The sequence below is a fragment of the Calidris pugnax genome, unplaced genomic scaffold (genome assembly GCF_001431845.1).
Source record: "Calidris pugnax isolate Ruff unplaced genomic scaffold, ASM143184v1 scaffold54, whole genome shotgun sequence".
Taxonomy (NCBI): domain Eukaryota; kingdom Metazoa; phylum Chordata; class Aves; order Charadriiformes; family Scolopacidae; genus Calidris; species Calidris pugnax.
Window position 1 is genome coordinate 6,403,376 of NW_015090864.1, and position 21,943 is coordinate 6,425,318.

The 21,943-nt window shown below is 41.4% G+C and overlaps 1 protein-coding gene across 1 annotated transcript in view; it reads right to left on the reverse strand.

Moving 5' to 3' along the window:
- The window catches only part of KMT2C (lysine (K)-specific methyltransferase 2C), a 216,066-nt gene that overhangs the window by 137,003 nt on the left and 57,120 nt on the right, over nt 1-21,943 (reverse strand). The window contains exons 3-4 of the mRNA XM_014944925.1: nt 14,949-15,087; nt 666-872 (exon numbers count right to left, since the gene is read on the reverse strand). Coding sequence (XP_014800411.1) covers nt 666-872; nt 14,949-15,087 — 346 coding nt within the window. The remainder of the gene's footprint in view (nt 1-665; nt 873-14,948; nt 15,088-21,943) is intronic.

The window sequence follows — 21,943 nt, forward strand, 5'->3', positions numbered from 1 at the left end:
TGGTGGAGTCACCATCCCTGGCTGTGTTTAAGGGCCGTTTAGATGCAGTGCTAAGGGACATGGTGTAGGGGAGGACTTTGTAGAGTAGGGTAGATGGTTGGACTTGATGATCCCAAGGGTCTCTTCCAACCTAAACGATTCTATGATTCTTCTGAGGGGAGAACCCACCCTGACAGGAGACCTGGCACGGAACCCAGGCCTGAAGGGCCAGAAGCACGGCCTGTGTGCCCACAGCACCTGCGCCATCCCTGGAGCCAGCTGCGGAGGGCGAGGAGAAAAGGTTTCAACTGGATGGGCAGAGCCTTCCAGTGAGTCCCGTATACAAAGCACACAGAGCAACAGAAGTGCCTCGTCTTCCTCCTGTGCACACCTCAGCCTCACCACTACACCTGAGCTTTACACCAACTGTGGCTGTTTCCTGTGCTCTTCCAGAGTCACGACTCTCGCTGGAGGGGAGAAACCAACCAATCTTTAAAAAGCAGAAGAGACAGCTATTCCTACACAGCTTGCTGTTGGGTTTCTTTTCCCAAAAAACGACTAATATTAATGAACCACATTTTCACAAATACAAGCTATATGCCTATTGCAGTATAACACCTGTAAAGATGCTTCCTGAACTTCATGGAAAAAAAAAATAATATATATTTATTGTAGAATGGACTTACTTCTTCTGTCCTCTTTGTTTGCGCGGCACTGAGTTTTGCCTTGGAGTTCTCTCACAAGCTCCATCGGTGCTGTCGCTGGCTTCACTCTTATTTAAAGGCTGGTTTTTCCATGGGATAACATACCCAGGAGTTGGACTGAATTGTTTTAAGTCTCCTTGTCCTAACGAGCTCCGTTCTCCACAGTAACAAAAGGCGCAGAGTTGTTCGCTGTGAAAAGGAAGATAATTAATGCTTTTTGCGGGGTGGGGGGGGGGAAACAGCAGAGGATACACCATCAAAGACCAACTTTCATGCCAATTTAGCCCTCTATAACAAAACAATAAATGCTCCCAAGTGCTGTCAGGTATCGGAATTCAGCATTCAGGAACGCTATTTCCAGCTGATTTAAAGTTATGTTAAAAGAATTTTTTTGTTCACAAAATTGTGCAATTAACAAAACAAAAAGAAAGCCCCACATATAATATTGAAATGATTAATACAACCTTTTTGTTCAAAAAGTTCTCTAGCTCTACACACATGCTTGCTAAAAGGCGGTGGAAAACAGGACCAAAAAAAAAGAATGGAAGGAAGAACTTAATTAACGCTTCACACCCATTAAAAAAACTCAGCGTTGCCATCACAGAAAAGGCAAAGCTCTGCCTTTTTGAACACAATCAGAACGTTACGGCATATACACCTTTCTGTAAGCACGGACACCTTAACTGTAACACGATGTGCAAATACTATACACCAAAAGGTTTAATGAAACATGGAAAAAAAATGGAAAAATGAGAAAAATCACAGCAATGGCTCCAGTTACACATACCAGGGCATATGACGTACAAAAAAAAATCCAAATATCCTCATTTAATTTAATTTTTAAAACCAAAACAATACCTAAAAGGTTTTACTAGAGGAAATTGATATTTACAGAACTGTGACCGCTAGAAGATCCCTGTACCATTTGCAATTATGTTTTTAACATGCACAACGCAGCAACAGCATTGAAATGACAGCTCTGACAGCGCTCCTTGTGTCACATCATATGGAAGCTACTGAAAAATATTTCTATAATAAACATATCCACAAACTTAAAATGTGAACTTCTGCAACTAATGCAGCTTGCATTAAAGGAAGGCCATTTAACACTTTTTTTTTAATGCTTAAATGAGCAATTCTGTTTTCTTCATATTTTTGCCCCTTAAGACCCCAGAAAGATGCCTCCGGGAATCAGGAGCTTGGATAGAGGCTTGGTTTAGCCTGGATCCCATTTAAGTAGATTTCAGCGCATCTGCAAGGTGACACATTTGGGGTTGGGGCACTCTGTGGTGGGTGGGCAAGGGGAAGGAGGAAAGATGGGAGAAAAAACCTTGAGGCTAAACTCTTGTATAACATTCACTAAATTCTGGGAGGAAAAACACGAAGCGCCTGTGCTTGTCAGTTGGGTGAGGCAAAAGCAGCAATAGAAAAAGGCAAAAGTAGAAAAGGAAAGTTCCAGATCAGAACAAAAGTCACTGATCATCCAACAAAGCCCCTTAGATTTGGGTTAACATACTCTGGGATGGGTCTTTTTGTCCTCACCATGGAGGAACACTAGGAAAAAACAACTCGTACTGTTTGAAAACACTCATCCGCACATTGGTGGCCCTGGTGGCACATCCCTCACTGATCCTGCCTGAGCACAGGACCAGTGTCAACCAGTGCAACCCCCCGAGCCAACGGGAAACGACTGACACGTTCTAAAAATCTTTAGAAAAAGGTGCCCGAAGACAAAAAGATGCAAAGAAAGCATGGATAAGCAGAAGAATGGAGAAAAATTAATATTCCCAGCTAAGCGGTACATGTATCTATTTTATAAGCTAGTTTTCAATGTGATAGAGCAACAAATAAATGATTATTTGTATGTCAGAGAACAGAACCACCAGGCTACAGAGAAACCTGAGCTGGCCTCGCAGCCAGGGTTGGTAAGAAGGGAAAGGAAAGCTCTTTATGCTGGTTGAGGCTAGAGAGACTTGTGAGGAGACTTAAGAGATTTAAACAGGCAGCACCGTGGTACATAAATTGCACTAGTTACAAACACAAGATTAGCCACAGTGGAATAAATAATTATTCACACATCCTGTTAGGACAGGCTATCACTGCTCATTAAAAGACTCGAGGATAATTACAACTAAAGCTCCTTAAAGTGGAGTCGTAGTAAATATGCAATAATGTTAAGGTTTATAAAAGAGAAATACGAAACAGTAAATAAAAAAAAAACAAAAAAAAACTTTTAAAGTGGTAGTATTTGAAAAAGGAATACAGGGGTAAAGCAGGTATTTCTGGAGCTCCTGTACCACCACCCCCAGCCGTGGCTCTCTGCAGTGAAACAAGGGGAGCAGGGAGTTTCACAGCCACCCTGCGGCGTGGTGGGGACAGCTGTGAAGTTGTCAAGAATCATATGGTTGGTTCTACCACTCCTGCTCCACCGAAGCTGGGGACAGCAGCTGAAGCAAGTGCCCGAGCGCTCCCTGCAGGGAGGGGACTGGGGAACCCCTCGGTGAAGGTTTGTGAGCACCCAGATCCTGGAGCCACGGCTGCAGAAGTAAAAGCCAGGAGCAGCAGAACATCCCCAGCCCAAAGCCGAGAGACCGTGGGACTGAGACAGAGGGGAGGGATTATAAAAGGGGAACAAAAAAGGTTTCACGCTTTCCAGAGAGGGTTAAGTAAAGGGGCTTCAAACCTATCAGGCCCCAAATCTATCAGCGAGGAACAAGCACGCCCTGCAGCCTGTTCCCTTCCCAACACGTCCCATCGCCGACTCCTCACGCAGTACAAAGTGGCCAGTTCCCTCACGTTAGCCTTTTAGGTTTAAGTGCTCGGTAAATATTTTAAGTTACGTCTGTATGGGCAGAAGGTAGTTTTTTTATTCCTATCATCTGAGGATTGCAAGAAGTACTTACAAATCTACTTTCCATATGTCAATATGCAATTAGAGGATCTAAATCTGTGATGCAAGAAGAGCTCTCATACTGAAGATAACGAAACTGAGATACTGGCAACTCTTAAGATCAAATCCTAGATCTGTTATCGTAATTAGCATATTTTCAGAACAGGCTAATTCAAAATGGGATAACAAGCAAGAGACGATGTGTCACTTATCTTTTTATAAGCTACTAAGGAAAAAAACGAAAGAGAAAGCTCACCAATACTCCATTTCAGATATATCTATGATCCTCCAAACCAAAATATATATTCATCATTATTTGCAACTCCAACTTCATTCGTAAATTTTCCCAGAACAAATGCTACCTTTTTATATAGGTTTATATAGGTTTAAAATTCCACAGGTGGTTTATTACCATTAAGTGCTTATAAACCTCACTTCATCCCAAAGGATTTCATACATCTGTATCCACACAACTTCTAACACATAATGCAGAGGAAAAAATACATTCAGAACACCGGTTTAGGGGATGCTCTAAGAGGTGATAAAGCTAATAACGTCTGAAGGTAACGTCCGTTCCTACCAAGCCATGAGACCCAGATTTGGATCTTGTTAGAACGATGCCCTTTCTAACAGGAAACATGTCGATCTCAGCACTCAGCTTTTTTCTTCTACAAGTTCTTATTTCATCCAGTTGTCCCCATCATTGCCTCTTCCTCACAAAGAATTTACTCAACCGCCCTGACAAGAACCTAAGACGCTACAATCGGCCACAGTCCACGTCCCAACACAGGAAAACAACGTGCCCTCCAGCCAGTTAATTCTGGAGAAGGGAGAGGAACAGTCACTATTTCCTCTGCTTGACCAATGACACCCAGTCACTAGGACTCATCCTAAAAAACAGACTTTCCCGTTGAAAGGAGTTCATTTCAACATACGCACTATTGGGCAACTAATTGCACAATATTAAATTACAACCAGAGAAGGAGAAACATCTTCTGGTTTGTTTGCAAATACCCAGAGAATTAAGCTAAAACTGACAGTTCCCAAAGCCTTTTTTAACAGAATTAAGGCAGACCACCAGGATTACCAACACTTCCAAGCCCACCAAGTGCCGCTGGAGTTACACTCCCAAGAGTAAGCAGAAGCCCCTCTTGGATCCTTCTGAGTTGGGAGATGGCCCTGGGGTATCCTGTGTCAGCCAGGGCTCCTTGATAATAAGCAGATGTGCAGGGACTTATGTAAACATGTTGTGTTTACGTGGTGTCCTGTATCTCACAGATCTACACTTATGTCCACATGAGCAGCATTCTGTGCAGCTGGTGGAAATCTTCAGATTGGTCCACGCGAGTCTGTGCGACCCTCACCAGTATCAGACGTGACCTCTCACTCTCCTGCCTATTGTTCATACCTGGGCAGAAGACAGGACAGTCTGCAACGATATGGGACACTGCCATCCACCCACAATTCTACATACACAGTTGGGGGAATAAATGTCATTTTCATGGGAATAACTTCCTTTCATGTCTCCAGGATCCACAGACAGCTGAATACCGAGGAAGGCGGCAAGGGGCCTATGTTGACTCGATGATCCCAAGGGTCTCTTCCAACCTAGACGATTCTATGATTCTATCAGTACAACACTTAAAATTATACAACCTTTTTAGTACTAAAAATGGTGAAGGAGGCAGAGTAAAGAAAATCCTGCCGCCGCCTGTTCTGCAGAGAGGCGTTAAAGGTCCCCTTCTTTCAGGAGAACGTGCTCAGGGGAAATCCAAGTGTCCTACAGAGATGAACGGAAGCGGTCGACAGCAGGAGAAACACAAACTCATGGATTCAGCTCAAGAGATGCTCTTCTCTCCCCTCAAATCCCTCCCTCCCAGCCTGCTGTGGGATGCCAATTATCAAAAAAGTTTTACTGTGCATTCACCTTCCCAATTAATCTCGTTAAAAGCAGAGGTCACTGTTGCTGTTTGAACAGGAAAAGCCATTGGATTATCCCTGAGAAAACCCAAGGCACGGCAATTCCAGGAAGATCCACTGCCTATAACCGTAGCCTGGAAATTGAATACTAAGCTACAGATGATCACTACTGCCATTTGACGTGATAATGATTGCACTAAAATTTTAAAGCTAATAATTGGAACGCGTAAAAATAAAGATCTATTTCATTCACGCTTTGGGCTGAAAAAGAAGGCGAAGAGGGTATAATTTGATTTTTGCTATGAGTTTTGTTTATTTTTAAAGGAATTACACAATAATTTTTTCAGTGTATGGAAATGCCTTCAGGATGTCTTTTTCACACACACTTTAGCATTTTTGAAAGGTGAAACTGAGAAGTGTAAAACTTTGGGTTGTGTTGGCAAAGGTGTTACAGAAATTTAAAATGTTTTTAACATCTATTTTTCACAATTAAAGTTTAGCTCAGCACAATGAAATGGAATATTTGGGAGCAAAACAGAACTTCAGAGCATCGTTTGTGCTGATTACTGAAGCAGACTGATGAGTACTGGCCTTGAGAATTCTTCTCCCACCTAACCCTGTTAGTAGTTTTAACATATGCTAAAAGGCTAAATTAAACACTACAGGGGACCTGCTATTTATTGAGCTACGCCAGGTTGTGCCAATGCACAAACTACTTTGCTTTTGCTCTCGTTTTATGTTGTGTTATTTAAAGAGTAAATTGTTTTCCTCCTTAGTGAAGATGCACCATCGCATCATTTATGTAAATTCAAAATCAGGATGCACAAGCTGCATTTAAAGTGAAAAAAAAAAAAGATTTCTGGCTTAAAACAATGCCGGGGATCTGCATGAGGGTGAGTTCTAGTATATGTGGGATATTCACAGAGGTGAAGTTATTCTAAAACTCAGGGTTTTAGACTAAGCTTTTCAGCTTCATCTAAATATCCTGTAAATATCTGGACTTCATTAATGAAGAAGCTTGAAAGGAAGTTACCAAAGAAAGCTCTTAGGCGATACATAACAACTGCACATTGATACAGGTTTAATAACGCAAAAAATCACCCTTCTGAATAAATGATGGTAGGGGTGGAGATGGATGAGAAGTGCACCATGAAGATACCACAAAAAGAGAGATGCCAAAGTTCTCAGCTGCAAGCTATGTTTGAGCGTTTGATAATCAAAGTGTTCTCCTTCCAATAGGAAACTGAATCACACAACTTGAAATTTTGAAGTAGTTTGACACTATTACACTGAGTCGGTTTTGAAATAACTATTTAACTTGTGCAGCACAATTCCTTTAAAAAAAAAGACCATGGGAGGGAGTTTGTATGAACTTCAGGTGAAGAATTTTAATACTTTAAGTTTGCATAAAGCAATTAAACTGCATTAGACAATAATTGCTTTTCAATTTTTCCAAACGAGCACAGTTGGAATTCTACAGCCATATAATCAACTTAATGATACTCTTCTCATTTGAAAGAAAGAAAACATTATCCTCCAAACACCACTACTAAAACAACACATTTTACTGCCATCTTAAGATTTAAAAAATATGAAAATATGCTCTTGTTCACTGTCAGTATGTGTCAGCTTTATTTTAAACAAACATCTACACCTCAGTTAGGATTTCACATACCCTAAATACAGGAGGGGTTGCCAGAATATCAGTGATGAATAACTTGAATTTAGAGGTCTACTCCAAGACCATCTAGAAATCATTCTTTAATGTCCAACGGAACTGACTTGTACTCTCAAACAAAAATTCCATGTAGAATCAACTGTGAGCATACCTGACAGGTGATACTTCAGGCAAATTTGAGAGGTTAGTTAACCTCTGAGTGATAAACCCCAAAGAACAGAAAAGTACTGTGGCCCGTATCTTTGGTGTGCCTTTGTGCCCAGAAAGTATTTGTCTGTTCAAGCCAAATTCCCTCTCTTGGCAAATCAACACAGATCAATCAACCAAACCTGCACAAACCTGGCAGAGGTGGCAGCATCTCTCAGGAGGCAACTTCGTATGAACAATAAGTAGGGTCTTACTACCTGAAAATTACTGAAATTTAACATATACCAAGCTGGCTTTAAATAGCAGTTTTTCAAGAAAGTTTCTTCAAAATTGTTCAGTCCCATTAGGGAACGGAAAGATATGCTGCTCTGCATAATTCAAACTTTGTGGTTTTTCTTTGGAAGTACGTTTACAGAAGAGATGAATTACAACAGAGTGGGGCTCTTAAGTCAGAGCTGTGCTGGGTCAGATTAAAGGTTCATCCAGCCCCGTATGGTCAGTGTTAGAAACAGGATAAGGAGAGGCACAGGGGATATTAAAGAGCAGGGCAAACATATGATACTACCCGTGCCTCCCAGTACTTTCAGTTCAGGGCCTCCCTGTATCAGCTGTGATTTCTATATATTCCGTAATTCTCAGTTTCTCTTTCATGAACTTGCCCAATCTGCTCCTGACCACACGTAAATCTTCAGGAATCCACAGCATCCTCTGGCAAGGATTTCCATGGCACTCCAGACATCTACCTGCTGTGCAAAGAATCACCTCCTTTTATTTTGCATCTAACCCTTAATAGTTTCACTTGATGATTCTCAGTTTCTCACATTAAAAGAAACTCAACAGTCAATATACAGCCATCCTCCCCACACCACCTACAATTTTGAAAGCCTCTCATCTTCCTCCTCCAATCCCTTTTACAGACTGGACGGTCCTGGCTTCCCATAGGAAGATACTCCATGTCTTTGATCAATCTTTCTTGCTGCTCTGTGAAACTTTTTAAGTTTTACTACATTCATTTTTGAAGTTACAGAGACACTTTCTGTAACCTTATGAAAATCAGTCCAAACTCATTTCTCCAAATGCTTCTAACCTCACCAAGTAGAACACATGTGCTCAAGCTTTAGAACATCAAAGCTCTAAGTTCAAAAATTCTCTCTTCATTAAGCTCCATTCTCTCTCTGTCCCCATGTGCAGGCAGGCTCCACGTGCACCATCCTTGCCCCGTGAAGCAACATCCTCCTGCCAAAGGCTGGAGACACTCACAGGGATCATCCCTGTAACTACATCCTAGGGATGCTGGAAGTCCAGATTTTGTTATTTAAATTGCCTGTACTTTCCATCAGCTGTGAAATGGAAGCAAAGGAAGGAATGATGAATGAATGGGCAGGGCATGGGAGAGGGACTGCTGTGTGAGGGAGATGGAAGGTGATGGAGAAACAGGACCATCAACTGCAGGGAACAATACAGATCACATGGAAAGACCAAAGAAGTGAGAAGAGGAAACAGCCTCAGCTGACACCACAATGAACAAGAAAACGGAGCAGGGGGTGAGATTAAATACCCTGTCACAAACACCTGTCTGGGAGCCACCGGAGATGGAGGGAAAGAAAATACAAATCAGGTGAAGAGCCGAAAAAGGAAACCACAACTGAGTAGACACTGAAACAATGATCAGAACTGATGAGCAGAGATAAGGATTAGAAAAGTAAAGAGAATGAGAATAGTACAAGTAGTCAACAACATGAAAAATGACAACAGAGAAAGGTGGAGGTGAAAAAAAACCACAAAAGATGACATTTAGAAGAAAGGAGAGAAGATGCTGTGTTAGCTCAGCACTGGAACAGAACTAAAGATCCCAGCCTCTTATCATCGTTTGATGATTAACATGTATCTGTGCAATCCTCTGACAGAGCAGCATCCCATCCACTTCTGAGCTTGGTCTACATGGGACACTGTGTAACCAGCATTGCTGTCAGTCCCTCAGCATGGTCTGACAGACTGCCAGACTTCAGCATGGCCTGACTGACTGAAATCCTGCTCCTGGGGAGCTGCTGTCTCTCTGGCTGCCATCTCTCAGGGGAAAGAAAATCTGGCCACTCAGCAGACCTGACCGGCCAGTGCTGGGCTTCCTGCCCATCAGGGGCAAGACAGCTGCATGTCAGCAGCAGGACAGACCCAGGTGGAGACAAGCAGCCTTGGTAGGATGGAAGAGAGACAGAAAAACTGCCTACAAGCATCTGTGAGGGACTGAGAGTGGGACTCCAGAGACCCGGAGAACCTGCTCACACAGGGCAGGAGATACTTCTACATCTGGTTTCTGTGGTCAGACCATTTTATGTTACAGATTAATTCAAGGAGCAAAGGTTCATGCAACTTACAGGCCCAGTCATCAATGTCATTGTTGATGGGTGTCAAATACCACGAGGCGCGAGTTCTACGTGAGAGCATCAAACACCCTATGGACACAATGTCAGTTGTTCCACCCAAGGACTAAAGCTGCCTGTGAAACCTTTCTTTGGCCCCATTTGTGCAACACGCCTTCTGTGCTTCAAGAAAGATACAGACCATCTGGAGAGAACTCAAACCAGCAAGAAGAATCAGAGTTCAAGGAGACATCAACTACAAAGAAAGTCTGAAGAAATTTGGGATTTTTGTTATGAGGTAAAGCACGCTGGGGAAATAAATCAAGAGCCTTTCAAACAAATCTATCCTTCACTATCCTTGGCAGATGGTACAAGAAGTAATGGGATAAACCCAGAATGAGGAGAGTGTGGGTTAGATGTGAGGAAAGTGTTTCCAACACTAAAAACAAACAAGAGACTGGAAGGGACTGTTTAGGGAAGATCTGGAGTTTTTATTATTGGAAGATTTAAGAGCAATTTATGTAAACCAGATTCAGGAATGATAGCTGTAGATATTTGCCTCGGAAAAGGAGGTGAAATAGATGATTTCCAAAGGTCCTTTCCTGCCTTATAAATCTGAGGTAGAGTTGCTTCAACATCAATTCGTCATAAAATTCTTGTTGAGACCATTTCCCTAGTCAGTGCATGAACAGACAGGATGGACAATCAGTACATATTTAACTCTTTTCCCATTTTCCAGTGTGTGGTCTTAGTCTTTACCTACTGACAATATCCAAATTGTGCCCTACAAGCCAAATCAGTCATTTCACGCTGGGCTAGACTGGCCATTGATACAACACTGAAATATTATTTTACTATTATCACATACTTCATTTTTGTAACACAAAGGAATGCTATCTCCACTTCGCAGATGCAGGAGTCAATCACTGACTCCAGAGGAAGACACTACACTTCACAGACTCATGGAATGGTTTGGGTTGGAAGGGACCTTAAAGCTCATCAAGTTCCAACCCCCTGCCATGGGCAGGGACACCTCCCACTAGAGCAGGTTGCCCAAAGCCCCATCCAGCCTGGCCTTGAACACTTCCAGGGATGGGGCATCCTGTTCCAGTGTCTCACCGCCCTCGCCTACATGGATCTAGATTTGAAAGTGTAAACACAAAACTCTGCAATGATTTCAAGTGCCCTGTTTCATGCATAAGGTCCATTCTCTGCAGAAAGAATTCTTGTAAAAAAACATTCATGTTAAACGACAAACTCTATCGTAATACATGTGCACAAGAATAATCAGTTTCAAAATTAATCTTAATACTGGTATCTCCTAAAATACATGCTTGACTTTGCAACTTTAACAATATATTTTTAATATTACATATTTTATCTAACTCCCTCCCACCTAAAGATCTAGCTTCTCCTTCCACCACTGCAATGTTACTCTGTCCAGATTATCTAATCTCTCTGCCACTCCACAATTTCTTTTTTCCACTGAGTGTTGCAAGTTTTGTAACGCGCTTCCTTTGAAGATTAAAAAGATAAGGAACAAAGATAAAAAGTTCACTGCTACTTTTTCACCATTTTCTTTGTTCACAAAATCAACAGATGTTCACCAACCATTTTTTTTTCAATGAAATAAAGCACCAGACTCAAAATTTGATCTTAGCAGCAACAACAAAATGAGGGGGAATAGTGCAATTGGTCTGGAATGAAAATTACGTGCTTTGTCCAATTACAAGCGAAGCAGGAAAGCAGGAAGGTGTGTTGCCAGAGGTTTTTTGTAGTTTTAGTGACAGTCTCACAAGAGCAGATATTTAACAGACCACAGCACCAAAATCAAAAAGCTGTGAGAAAATCTCAGCTTCTACTTATTTTATTTTAAGAATGTTCTGTCTTTGTGATTATGGCAAAAGGATGCGATTAATGCAATTTACAGTCTCTGAAAGTAGACGGAAAGTGAAACGAATCAAAAGGTGGTTTATTCTTCTATGAAATTGTGTTTCTAGGCCATTCTCCTTAGCTTTCAATGCTCGGAGTTGACAATGTGGGAAACAGAGGAGGAAGGTAGAAGTGGGCTGTGCTGTAAATCGCAGCCGGTTTCTGGCTGCTTGCCTGCCTCATGGGCTGCACTTCCCCTGCTCTCTGCAGGCACCGCAAACCAAGGGAGCAGATTCCTTTCGGAGAAGCTGGATTCCACTCAGCCATAAGTCCTGGGCTGACAGAAGCTTCTCACAAGGCTTATAAAAAGAAAAAAAAAAAAAAAAAAAAAAAAAAGGAACAACCAAAGGAAAAGGCTCCAAAACCCATGACACTCATGATATATAAGAGTTGGCAGCATTACTTCTACCACTGCCAGGCTTGATAGTTTATCTGTGCTTGACGTTATTGCCCCTCCCCACATGTGGTCAATAATTCACTCACTCCTTGGAGCATACACACACACACACATACACACACACACCCCCGTCTCACCCCTCCAGCCTCCCTACCCCAGTATGGCTCGGGTACTAGCTATTTTAATGGTTTTTAGCATGTTGCTTTCTGAGCACCAATCCTAAATCTGCTGTTAAATTCCCCACCCCAGTCCCCATTTGCAGTCTCTTGGACTCCCATGTCCCACCTCAGAAAGGTTCCAGCATTGACCCATCCTCTCTCTTGCTTTTCTCTTGAACATTCTTAATTTAGCCTCAGCCTCAGGAGGGATCCAGAGAAAAACAACACACAAGCCAAGCTTTGTGTCAAGCCAAGCCAAGGCTTGTGTCTCTGCTACTGAAACCCCCATTCTAGTTCTGATATATCCTACTATGTTAAAATCACTGTTTTTCAGTAGCAAATTATTTATTTCATGTGCAAGACTTCATTTTACGTCCTGTGCTTCTCTAACTGCTTTACCTTCACTACTGAAGACAAAACCCCAGAATTGTCTCACACTCAACTCTGAGAAAAAGTGATGCAAACGGGGTTCTACCTACACCTGCCTCTGCTTCTGGTGGAGGCTTTCGTTCTTTCCTGTGTTCTAGGCAATTTCTGCACTGTCTGTTATAATATAGTGCCTTAATTCTCCTATGTCCCACATACCTAAATTTATTTCTAAATATATAAACATTTCCACTGGATTAAGTTACTTATACCATAAAATAGAAACAGAAAAACTTTTAAAAATATTAAACTGATGAATACAATTCATTTGGAACTCAGCTTCAAAACTACTTCCCCAAGTTACAGGTTTGAAGAGTCTACAGAGTCACACCTTAATCTAAATCTTGACACACCTCCTCCCACCATTAACGTTGTATTTTTCCCAAGAGAAGGGAGTGAAGCCACCCAGAGTCCAGTCCTCCCATCCCCGCACAGCTCGGTGGCAGTGTCAGCACACCACAGACGAAGATGACTGATCAAGAAATCACAGATCAGAAAGGCCTTCTTCTGCTAGGCTCCAAGACACAATGCCAAAAAAACCCCGACATCTATTTTTTCCCCCATTGTTACGATGATATCAAAGACTTTTGCAACTAACACCAGTTTTACATCTAAGTCTGGAACCAAAATTACATGGGATCAGAGAAAACTGTGACTCCCAATTAACTGTTTCACATCTCCTTAATAGATTTCTTTCCAAAATGTCAGAAACAAGGTCTGATCATTGTTACTTCAATTCAAAATTTACAGTATTTAGCTTTTCAATGTTTTGGTCAGCCAAAGCAATGGGCTCATAATACCCTTTCAACCTTAACTTATCAAAGTCACAGAATCCTAGAATGGTTTGGGTTGGAAGGGACCTTTAAAGGCCATCTAGTCCAACCCCCCTGCCATGCGCAGGGACATCTTCTATCGCGACCAGGTTGCTCAGAGCAACCTGACCTGGAATGTTTCCAGGGATGGGGCATCTACCACCTCTCTGGGCAACCTGGGCCAGTGTTTCACCACTCTCAACACAAACAATGTATTCCTTCTATCTAGTCTAAATCTTCCCTTTTTTTAGTTTAACGCCATTACTCCTTGGTCCTACCACAACAGGCCCTACTAAAAAAATTTGTCCCCAAAGTCAATGCTTTCAGCTGGAAGTTAGAGTAAGTTGAAGGCAAGTAAGGGCTGGTTCAGAACCAAGCAGAAGTTGTTTTAGAAGACTGTTGTCCAGCTGTTCAGAAACAAATTTATGGCTAAGGAAAGTGCTGTAATCAACTATTCAGGATCAAAGCAAGAAAGAAACCTTGAGAAGAACAGAGAGCAGATGAAACAGCACTAAAACTTTTGCAAATGATCCAAATCAGGGTCAGATAAAGAACCATAACAGCTGTTCAGTTCAAGTTCTCTACATATTTACTGCAATTTAATACCAGCTTTGGAAAATTCCATTAAGAATTGAAATTTTTTTTGTGTATTTCATTCACGTATTATACACAAGATCTATTTAACAGAAATTCTCAGTAAGAAGGTGCCTAAACCATGACAGAAGGGAAGTATCTATTCAAACCTAAGAAGGTTAAACATGAAAATTATATGTGCAGCAAGTAAATGAATTCATTTTTTGTGCATGGAAAACCTGCTCTGTGTCAGATTAGGAGGAAGTAAAGTGATGACGACGATTCTATCCAAGTCTGTCAGAATATAATTACACCTGTAACTGTCTGGTAACTGGTAACAGCAACCAAGAGACCTGCTACTGGGTTAAAAGCTGTTACTGGTGCTTCAAGAGAGCAGCTCTGGTAGAATTCTCTGGGCACATTTCAACGGTGATCACAGACACTGTGGTCTGGTTTCCTTCAAGTACCGTAATTAATACTTTCACTGCTTTTGGGGTAAGTTGTATAGATAAAAAGTTAAAAAAATACAAACGTTATTTTCTGTATTATAAATTTTGAAATGAAGAAGAAGAAGAGCCCAGTAGAAATGATAAGAGATCTGTTTTACTTTGCTCCTGAAAATATAGACATACGAGCTGAAACTTCAGAAATAACTTGATATGGATTTGCTAATACACCATTTTCTCAGCAGGAAAGCTTCAGTAATCACGTTTTATCTCGTATCACTTATGCCTGTTTTAATTTAAGCAGCTAATATACTGTAATTCAAGGGTTTACCAGTGTTGTCTGAGGCCAACACTGGAGTAATGTGCTTTTAGCCCTGATCTCCCCATGTGCCAATTAAACCATCGGTCTCAACCACAGGCTGCTGTTGCCAGCACTTGGAAGCACCAGTACAAACCCCAGTAGACTATCCCAAGCACTCTGCACCCCGTTATCCCCCATCCCAGCCCTGTCTCCTTTCTCACTAACCTGGTTTTAGCTTCCACCCCCACGGAGGCAGTGGAGCTGGCAGACTCCTCGGACACTGAGCGCTGAAGGACGGGTGTTAGCTGCTTGGTGCTGTCTGCTTCCGCCTGGGCATCCTCCTCTGCAGATTGCTCTTTGACTTCTGTTTACAAAACAGGAATAATAGGTAGTTAGTTACTATTTTATTTATTTATTTGGACGATAAAAACAGCTGTTAGCTTTCCCTTGTGCTGCAAACATCCATTTTATTTATAGATAAGATATATTTATAGATAGATCAACCCATGTAACTGTTTTCAGACACAATAAATTCGAAGAGCAGGCAAATATTGTCCTTCTCATCTAGCTAAAACACGAAATTGAATGCTTACAAAGTTATTTCCATAACACAGCATACCCCTGTGAACTAAAAGATGTATAAGGAGTGAGGAATAGGGTAGGGGGAGTGCTGTTCAATGACAACTGTTTCATACAAGGTTGCACTTTTAGACCATCTCATTCTCCCCACATCTCCTCTCATGTACCTGCTCTGTCGTCCCTGAACAAACACCAGTTGAGCACACTCCTCTGGGGTGAAACAAACCTTTTCTCCTCCCAGATCAGCTTTAACTCTGATCAGTTCCCTGCACTAGTTCACCCCTCACAACACTAACTCTATGCTGGCACAGGGTCGAGGAGGTGAAGGAAGGGTGGGCATGGTTTATGCCAGCTTAAAGTTCATTCGAACCGTAGGAATAGAAGCAATTTTTGCAGCATCTTTTTACTTAAGATCAGTTGTTAAACAGAAATTTATACCTCTACAGCTGACAGTGCTTTAATTTGCTTCAATAAGGACACGGCAATGCACCATCCGACTGCGACAGAATCCGTACGAACGAGGGTAAGGCTGGAGAGCAGCAAAATTTGGTATTCCTGCTCTCCTCCATGCTTGGATTTTGAAACCCAAGTACCACAGAAATCACAGGACTCTGACAGATGTTCTGGCACAGCCAGCTCAAGACACTATTGTCCACGGCTGCTTCATCTGTCCCCACAGCAAGGCCAGACCAAGGACATGGGTCAGATGCCACCATCCAGCACACCCCCGGTGAACCCAGGTTCAAGCTGAGAGGCCAATGCATACAGCTCTTTCAAACAAGGCCAGCAAAAGTAAAGCAACAGATTATTTAGAAGATTAAAGTAGAAGATCCGTTAACTTAAAAAAAAAAATAAAAATACACATGTCAAAATATAATCAAATATTGCAAAGGATAAATGATTGAAGTGGAGAAATGGATGAGTAGAAGAATCTGTGACATGGGTGGGCGTGCACAAAAACCTGCTGCAGGCTTTAATCTTATTTATAAGAACAATAAAAGAAAGAAAAATCCTCAGAACATACAACTGCACAGCTTGGTCTGTAATATTGAAATAATACGCCTGCTAGAGCACATCGAGAAGAGGAAATCTTTCTCATTTAATGTACAGAGATTGAAGTAAAATTACTCTTTAACCTGGAGTGAACTCATTTAGGAAGACAATGTATAATGTTATAAACCCTCAATGAAGACATCTAAAACATACTGAAGAGAAACCACAAAATTAAGGAAAAAAAAAAAAAAAAAAGGAAAGAAAAAAATCCCTTAAACTGAGCAATCTCTACTAAATAATAAGACATTCTTAAGCACAAACTAAATAATAAAATCTAGAATCACAAGCACCTACAGATAACTAATATTTAACTCAAACCACACAGATGATCCTGGATGAAGATTGATCAAGGAAAAAAAAACCCCAAAAATAAAGAAAAAAAAAAAAAAAAAAGGAGAGTAAGAAATTCCTGTTCATGACTGGGTGTGCCAGGTATTTATTTGAGCTGGTGTAAACTGGAATTGCTTCCTCTATTTCGGTTAAACTACTCAATTAACACACATCTGAAATGGTTTTAGACATCTGGAACATCCAAAAATTACTACCTGTCCAAAAGCCAAATGGTATGTGTTAAACCAGCCTGTCCTGAAAAAAAGCTATGCTGGACAATCATTTGACACTAAATATCCTGTGGGGAATACACCCCTTGTAATAGTAAATGGCTCCATACAGAAAACAAAGCAAAGCCAAACCAAGCCAGACCCCACACCCTTAGTTTTTGGCACGTCTGCACAAACAATCCCTGCAACCATTCCTGGAGGAGGATTCCTGAAAACAGGCAGCGTCCAGCAGAGCCATTCGTAATGGTCTGCAGTGAGTTTCCAAAGTATCTTGGATCTGAAGGATAATTTTGTGCAAGTAACCTCAAAATTTCTAAGTACAGCCTCAATGAAGAGCACAAAACATAAAACACCTGTAGGAGAGGCAGACACCAAATCGCTACAAAGCCCACAACACAGCCCAGGACAACCACGTGAAGTGCTTGAGGAAGACCACCAGAAATGATGGCCTTGCTCTGCTCCATCTCGGCAACTTTATTTAACTGAGTTATAAAAGGAACTCTGCTTTATTGTGTGTGCCTGCAGAAAATTTCAAGTAAGCAAAAGCCACGTACTCTTTGCCAGCCTTCATCCCATTATACATTAATGGGCACCCATCACACTGGAAAGCCAAAGTTGACGGGCACTAACTCATTCTCAAGAACTCTGGACTGTGTGAGAACACACAGATTGTTTCACTCCACACGACGACTATATGAGCTTACATCCTTATGGTGCTTTTCCCCCTGCTGCTCGCTTCCCTAGAAAAGAAGGGACCCAAATTATACTAAATGAGACAAACAACATCTCAACTGCTGTCTCTGCAAGAAACCAAACTGTGTCTCAATATGCCGTTGGAAGACTGAAAACACACGGTGCTCACCACACAGAATGAAAATAGCGTTTCTGCTAGTCGTGCGTGCCATGCTTCAACTTTGTGAAAGTTTTCCAACAGAAGATGAAGGAAGAACAGAAGTAATGCATTTCACCAGGCAAACTCCTCAGAAATGGGAGTCTGGCACTGGCACGGCAAAGGGGCAGCAGATACCCTCATCCCTGCCTCAGAGATGCTCTTGGACGCATCTGGCACAAGCCATTAACTGCTTCTCACTATATTTAACGAACGTTCATCAGACTTGGTTATGGCGGCCCACTTTGAAGCTTCTGGGAATGGAGGAACCATGAATGATTAATAAATGGGAAGGTCATTTGCAGATTCATATATTAGGTTTTATTTTGCATCCTATTTTCATGACCGTTTCTGTCACAATGAAAGTCTTGCCCATGTATAATGAGTTTGTTGAGGGAGCTAAGAATTAAAAAAGCTAATCGCATAATTACTGAGAGTCTCTAAATTCTTGTCACTATCCTTCACTAAAAAATTAGGAAAATAGTAGGAAACATAGCATTTAAAAAGTTATTGTTTGAAGACAATTACATCAATAGTTCTTCCCCACCCGACTGGTGAGTACACAAAGGCCTTCTTTTCTTGTTAAGGTTAAAAGAAACCCCCAAAAGGAGCCATCAAAGGGTGTGAGACTTCCATACACTTTACACCCCAGGTAACATTCACAGAACCACAGGGTGGTTGAGGCTGGAGGGCAGCCCAGAGGCCACCTCGCTCAGCATCCCCACTCAAGCAGGGCCACCCCAAGCCGGTTGCCCAGGACTATGCCTAGACGGCTTCTGAACATCTTCAAGAACTCAAAAATTTCTTCTCTTACTAATTATTTTTATTCCTCTTTCTAGAGCAGTGAATGCTCAAAGCAATAACAAGCAGCACATATCAGTTTGTGTCCATGACGTGGATTGATCCCTTCCTAGTACCATTTGGTCTCCTTACTTGGCTGTCTCAGACAGAGATTTATAACATTCAGAGTAAGAATTGTGCTGATAATTTCCTCTTTTCCTGCTCTATCTTCAGGCCCACGGGGAGAGGTTTCTAAGGCACAGACCCTCACGGGACATGTAGCCTCACAGGTGGAAGCCCTGTTTCTCCTAAGCCCATGTGTGGCAGTGGTTCTCTGCAGACCATCACACGGATGCTTGTGGAAAAGAGGAGACTGGTGATGACTGGAATTTTGTTCCATGATTTCTTTGGGGATGTGACGAAGAAAGAGTGATGAAGCAACACCAGCTAAAGGTCTAATCTGCCCTTTTGTTACAAACAAACCTTTTCTGTTTTCTAGTAATCACAAGATGCTATTCCACAAGCCACTGGAGTAAACCTACAGCAAGGTAAGGAGATGCCTATGTTGGCTCTGCTATGGCAGTCGGGCAAAGAAAAGACACCAGTATATCCAAAAGTTACTTTTTAAAAGTTAGAAACTATTTTCCAAGTCAAAACCTGAAATACTGTAAGAGTTCTCCCACAAAAAAAAAAAAGTCCTTTAAAATCTAATGAGATAATATTCAGTATATAGTGACACTGAGAAAAAAAAAATCAAAACAGCTGCCATAAACTTAATAAAATAAATGTTGTACTGCTGTTTAGATGCAGTAAGTTGACTGTTTAACCAGTTTACTGGTTGGGACTCTACTGTCAGACCTACTGCTAATTTGGCAGACAGTGAAGCAAATGTCATGAGCTTCCAAAACTTTCAGTAAGAACAAAAAGTAGATCAGGCTGGAAAATACCAGTATCGCCAAACACAGCAGGGACTCTCCAGGGGTCTCAACTGTTGCTTACCAAGATGTTCAGCAAGAGGGAATAACGAGTTTTTAATCAGCAGATGCAATTGTTATTTTTGCAAAAATAACAGAACAGCAAAGGGGAGAAGGTGTTTTACACAGCGTCGTAGGGGTCTACAGAGGAACCAACAGCACCAAAATGCTCCAGCTTAGACAAATAAAGAAACCAGGTCAGTGTAGCTACAATATGAAAAGAAATTTTAACCAGGGAATGTAAATTATGAATTTTAAGTGCCCATCTAATACTATAACTATCAAGTTTCACCTACTGTCCCAACTAAGGAACAAAACAAGTTTCCACTAGTCAGAGTTTCTAACTCTGTTACTGTTCAGGACATAATTGAATAGAAAAATCACCTCTTCTGCTAGTCCCTGAGGAATTCAGACTGGCACACACAGCGACCACTTACGCACAGAAATCTTTCACATACTATAACGTTGTACCTATAGGTTTTAGCAGCAGAGCAGAGGGGAACAGACAGACACGCTGTGGCCAAACAGTCCCGTACAGGTCACCCGCAACCCTCATCCCTGCTAAAAACACAACCACGGGGGAGAAGGGGGAGAAAAGCACACCCAAGTCTGAACACGACGGCAATAACCACGTGCAAGAACCATTTCTCCACAGACAGAGGCAAACTCTCTTCAACTTAAGTCAAGTTGTAAAATTTTATTCATGGCAATAAACAACAAAACATATCACCACGTCAGAAGTGTTTTGTTGGGCTTTTTTTGCAAGTGTCGACCATGTTGTATTTTCTCTTAAAACCACCAGTTATCTATCTTCTCCTACCTGAAGGACACTTCAGTGACTGACTTGCTATACGGAGATGAGAAGAATGCCTGTAGTTACCCTTTCTTCTTTAACATTACACTATGTATTTTGATATTTTTCATTAAAATAAAACTCCTATTTATTAAATATATTTTATACAGAAAATAACCCAGTGCAAATTTTGTACTGGTTACAAAATAAAAATAAGGTTTTCAATGTAGGAGCATTTATACTATAAATTTGGTGATTCTAAACACAGGACACCATATTATGGATAACCAGCTCTAAGTGATCCATGACCGAGGAACTTCCTAAGCTGGGGCTGGTATTCAACAGCATTCATCTGATCATTTTTCCCTTAATTTGTTCAGGTCTTTTTGAAACCCATGCAAATTCTTCATGCTCTAAGCATCCACAGGTGATGAATTCTGTAATTTAGGCAGATGCCAAGCACAAATGCGCTGGATTTGACCTGATATCCCCTAATTTTTGTGTTGCAAAACAAAATGAACCATCATTCCCTGGTCATTTTCTCCAAACCATTCATCATTTCGTGGGACTGTATTAAATTCCTCTCCACCTATGGTTGAAGCCTTTTACCTAAACTGATCACTGCCCAGAAGTTATTATTTACCTCCTGTACTCGCTGCCCTTTCCTGCACCTTCCCAGCTGCAGCTTGTCCTTTTGGAGAAGGGGAAGCAGAACCACACATGACATCCAACACAGAGTCATGCCACGGGTTTATACAGCAACAGTAAAAAAAAAAACCACACGGATGCTTTTTTCCCCTTATCCCTTTGCCAGTGATTCGTAGAATTTTATTTCCTTCTTTGACTTATTAAAGCTATGGCAATTCTCAGAAGAACTGCTCGGCCACTTGCTCAGGCAGCGACAGCTGTTGGAGAACCCCTTTTTGTTTACATGAAATTAGGATGGCGATTTTGCCCTGCATGTTCTTCTACATCCACTACTGCTGAATTTAAGAGTCATTTTGTTTTCTGTGGTCAGTCTTCAGTGCCTTGCAGGTGACTATCTCTTTTATTACCCTAAATAAATTTATTTTACCTGTTATTTTCTTCCCTTTTGTACCTGATCTACAAAAGGGTTACCAGGGCAGATGCTTACAGCCCTCCAAAGCCAACCTGATTTATACTACCATTTTAATTAGGTGGGACTGAGGTCTAAATTTCTCTAATATTTCTTCTACCTAATTGGAGAGTCAGCCTCAACACAGCATTACCAAAAATTAAGAGAGGTCCATAGAACTAAAACATACACAAAACAGCACCGTTTCCATTGAGAAGGGTGTACAGCACACAAAATACACACTCCTATTTCAATATACTTGGCTGGTAATGGTAATAATAGAAATCCCTTCATGATGTCACTAACGACCCAGCAGCACCACCAGCAGTGTCACGCTTCAGGGCAATGGGAGGGTGAAATATCCTGGGTCCTTAGAAACTCCTTCCAAAACCTGTTGGTTACGTTTAACAAAGCATGGTTTGGTATCAAAACTGCAAAAGCAATATTGAACAAATAAGAAAAAAAAAAAAAAAAGACGCTGCATTTCAGAAATAAC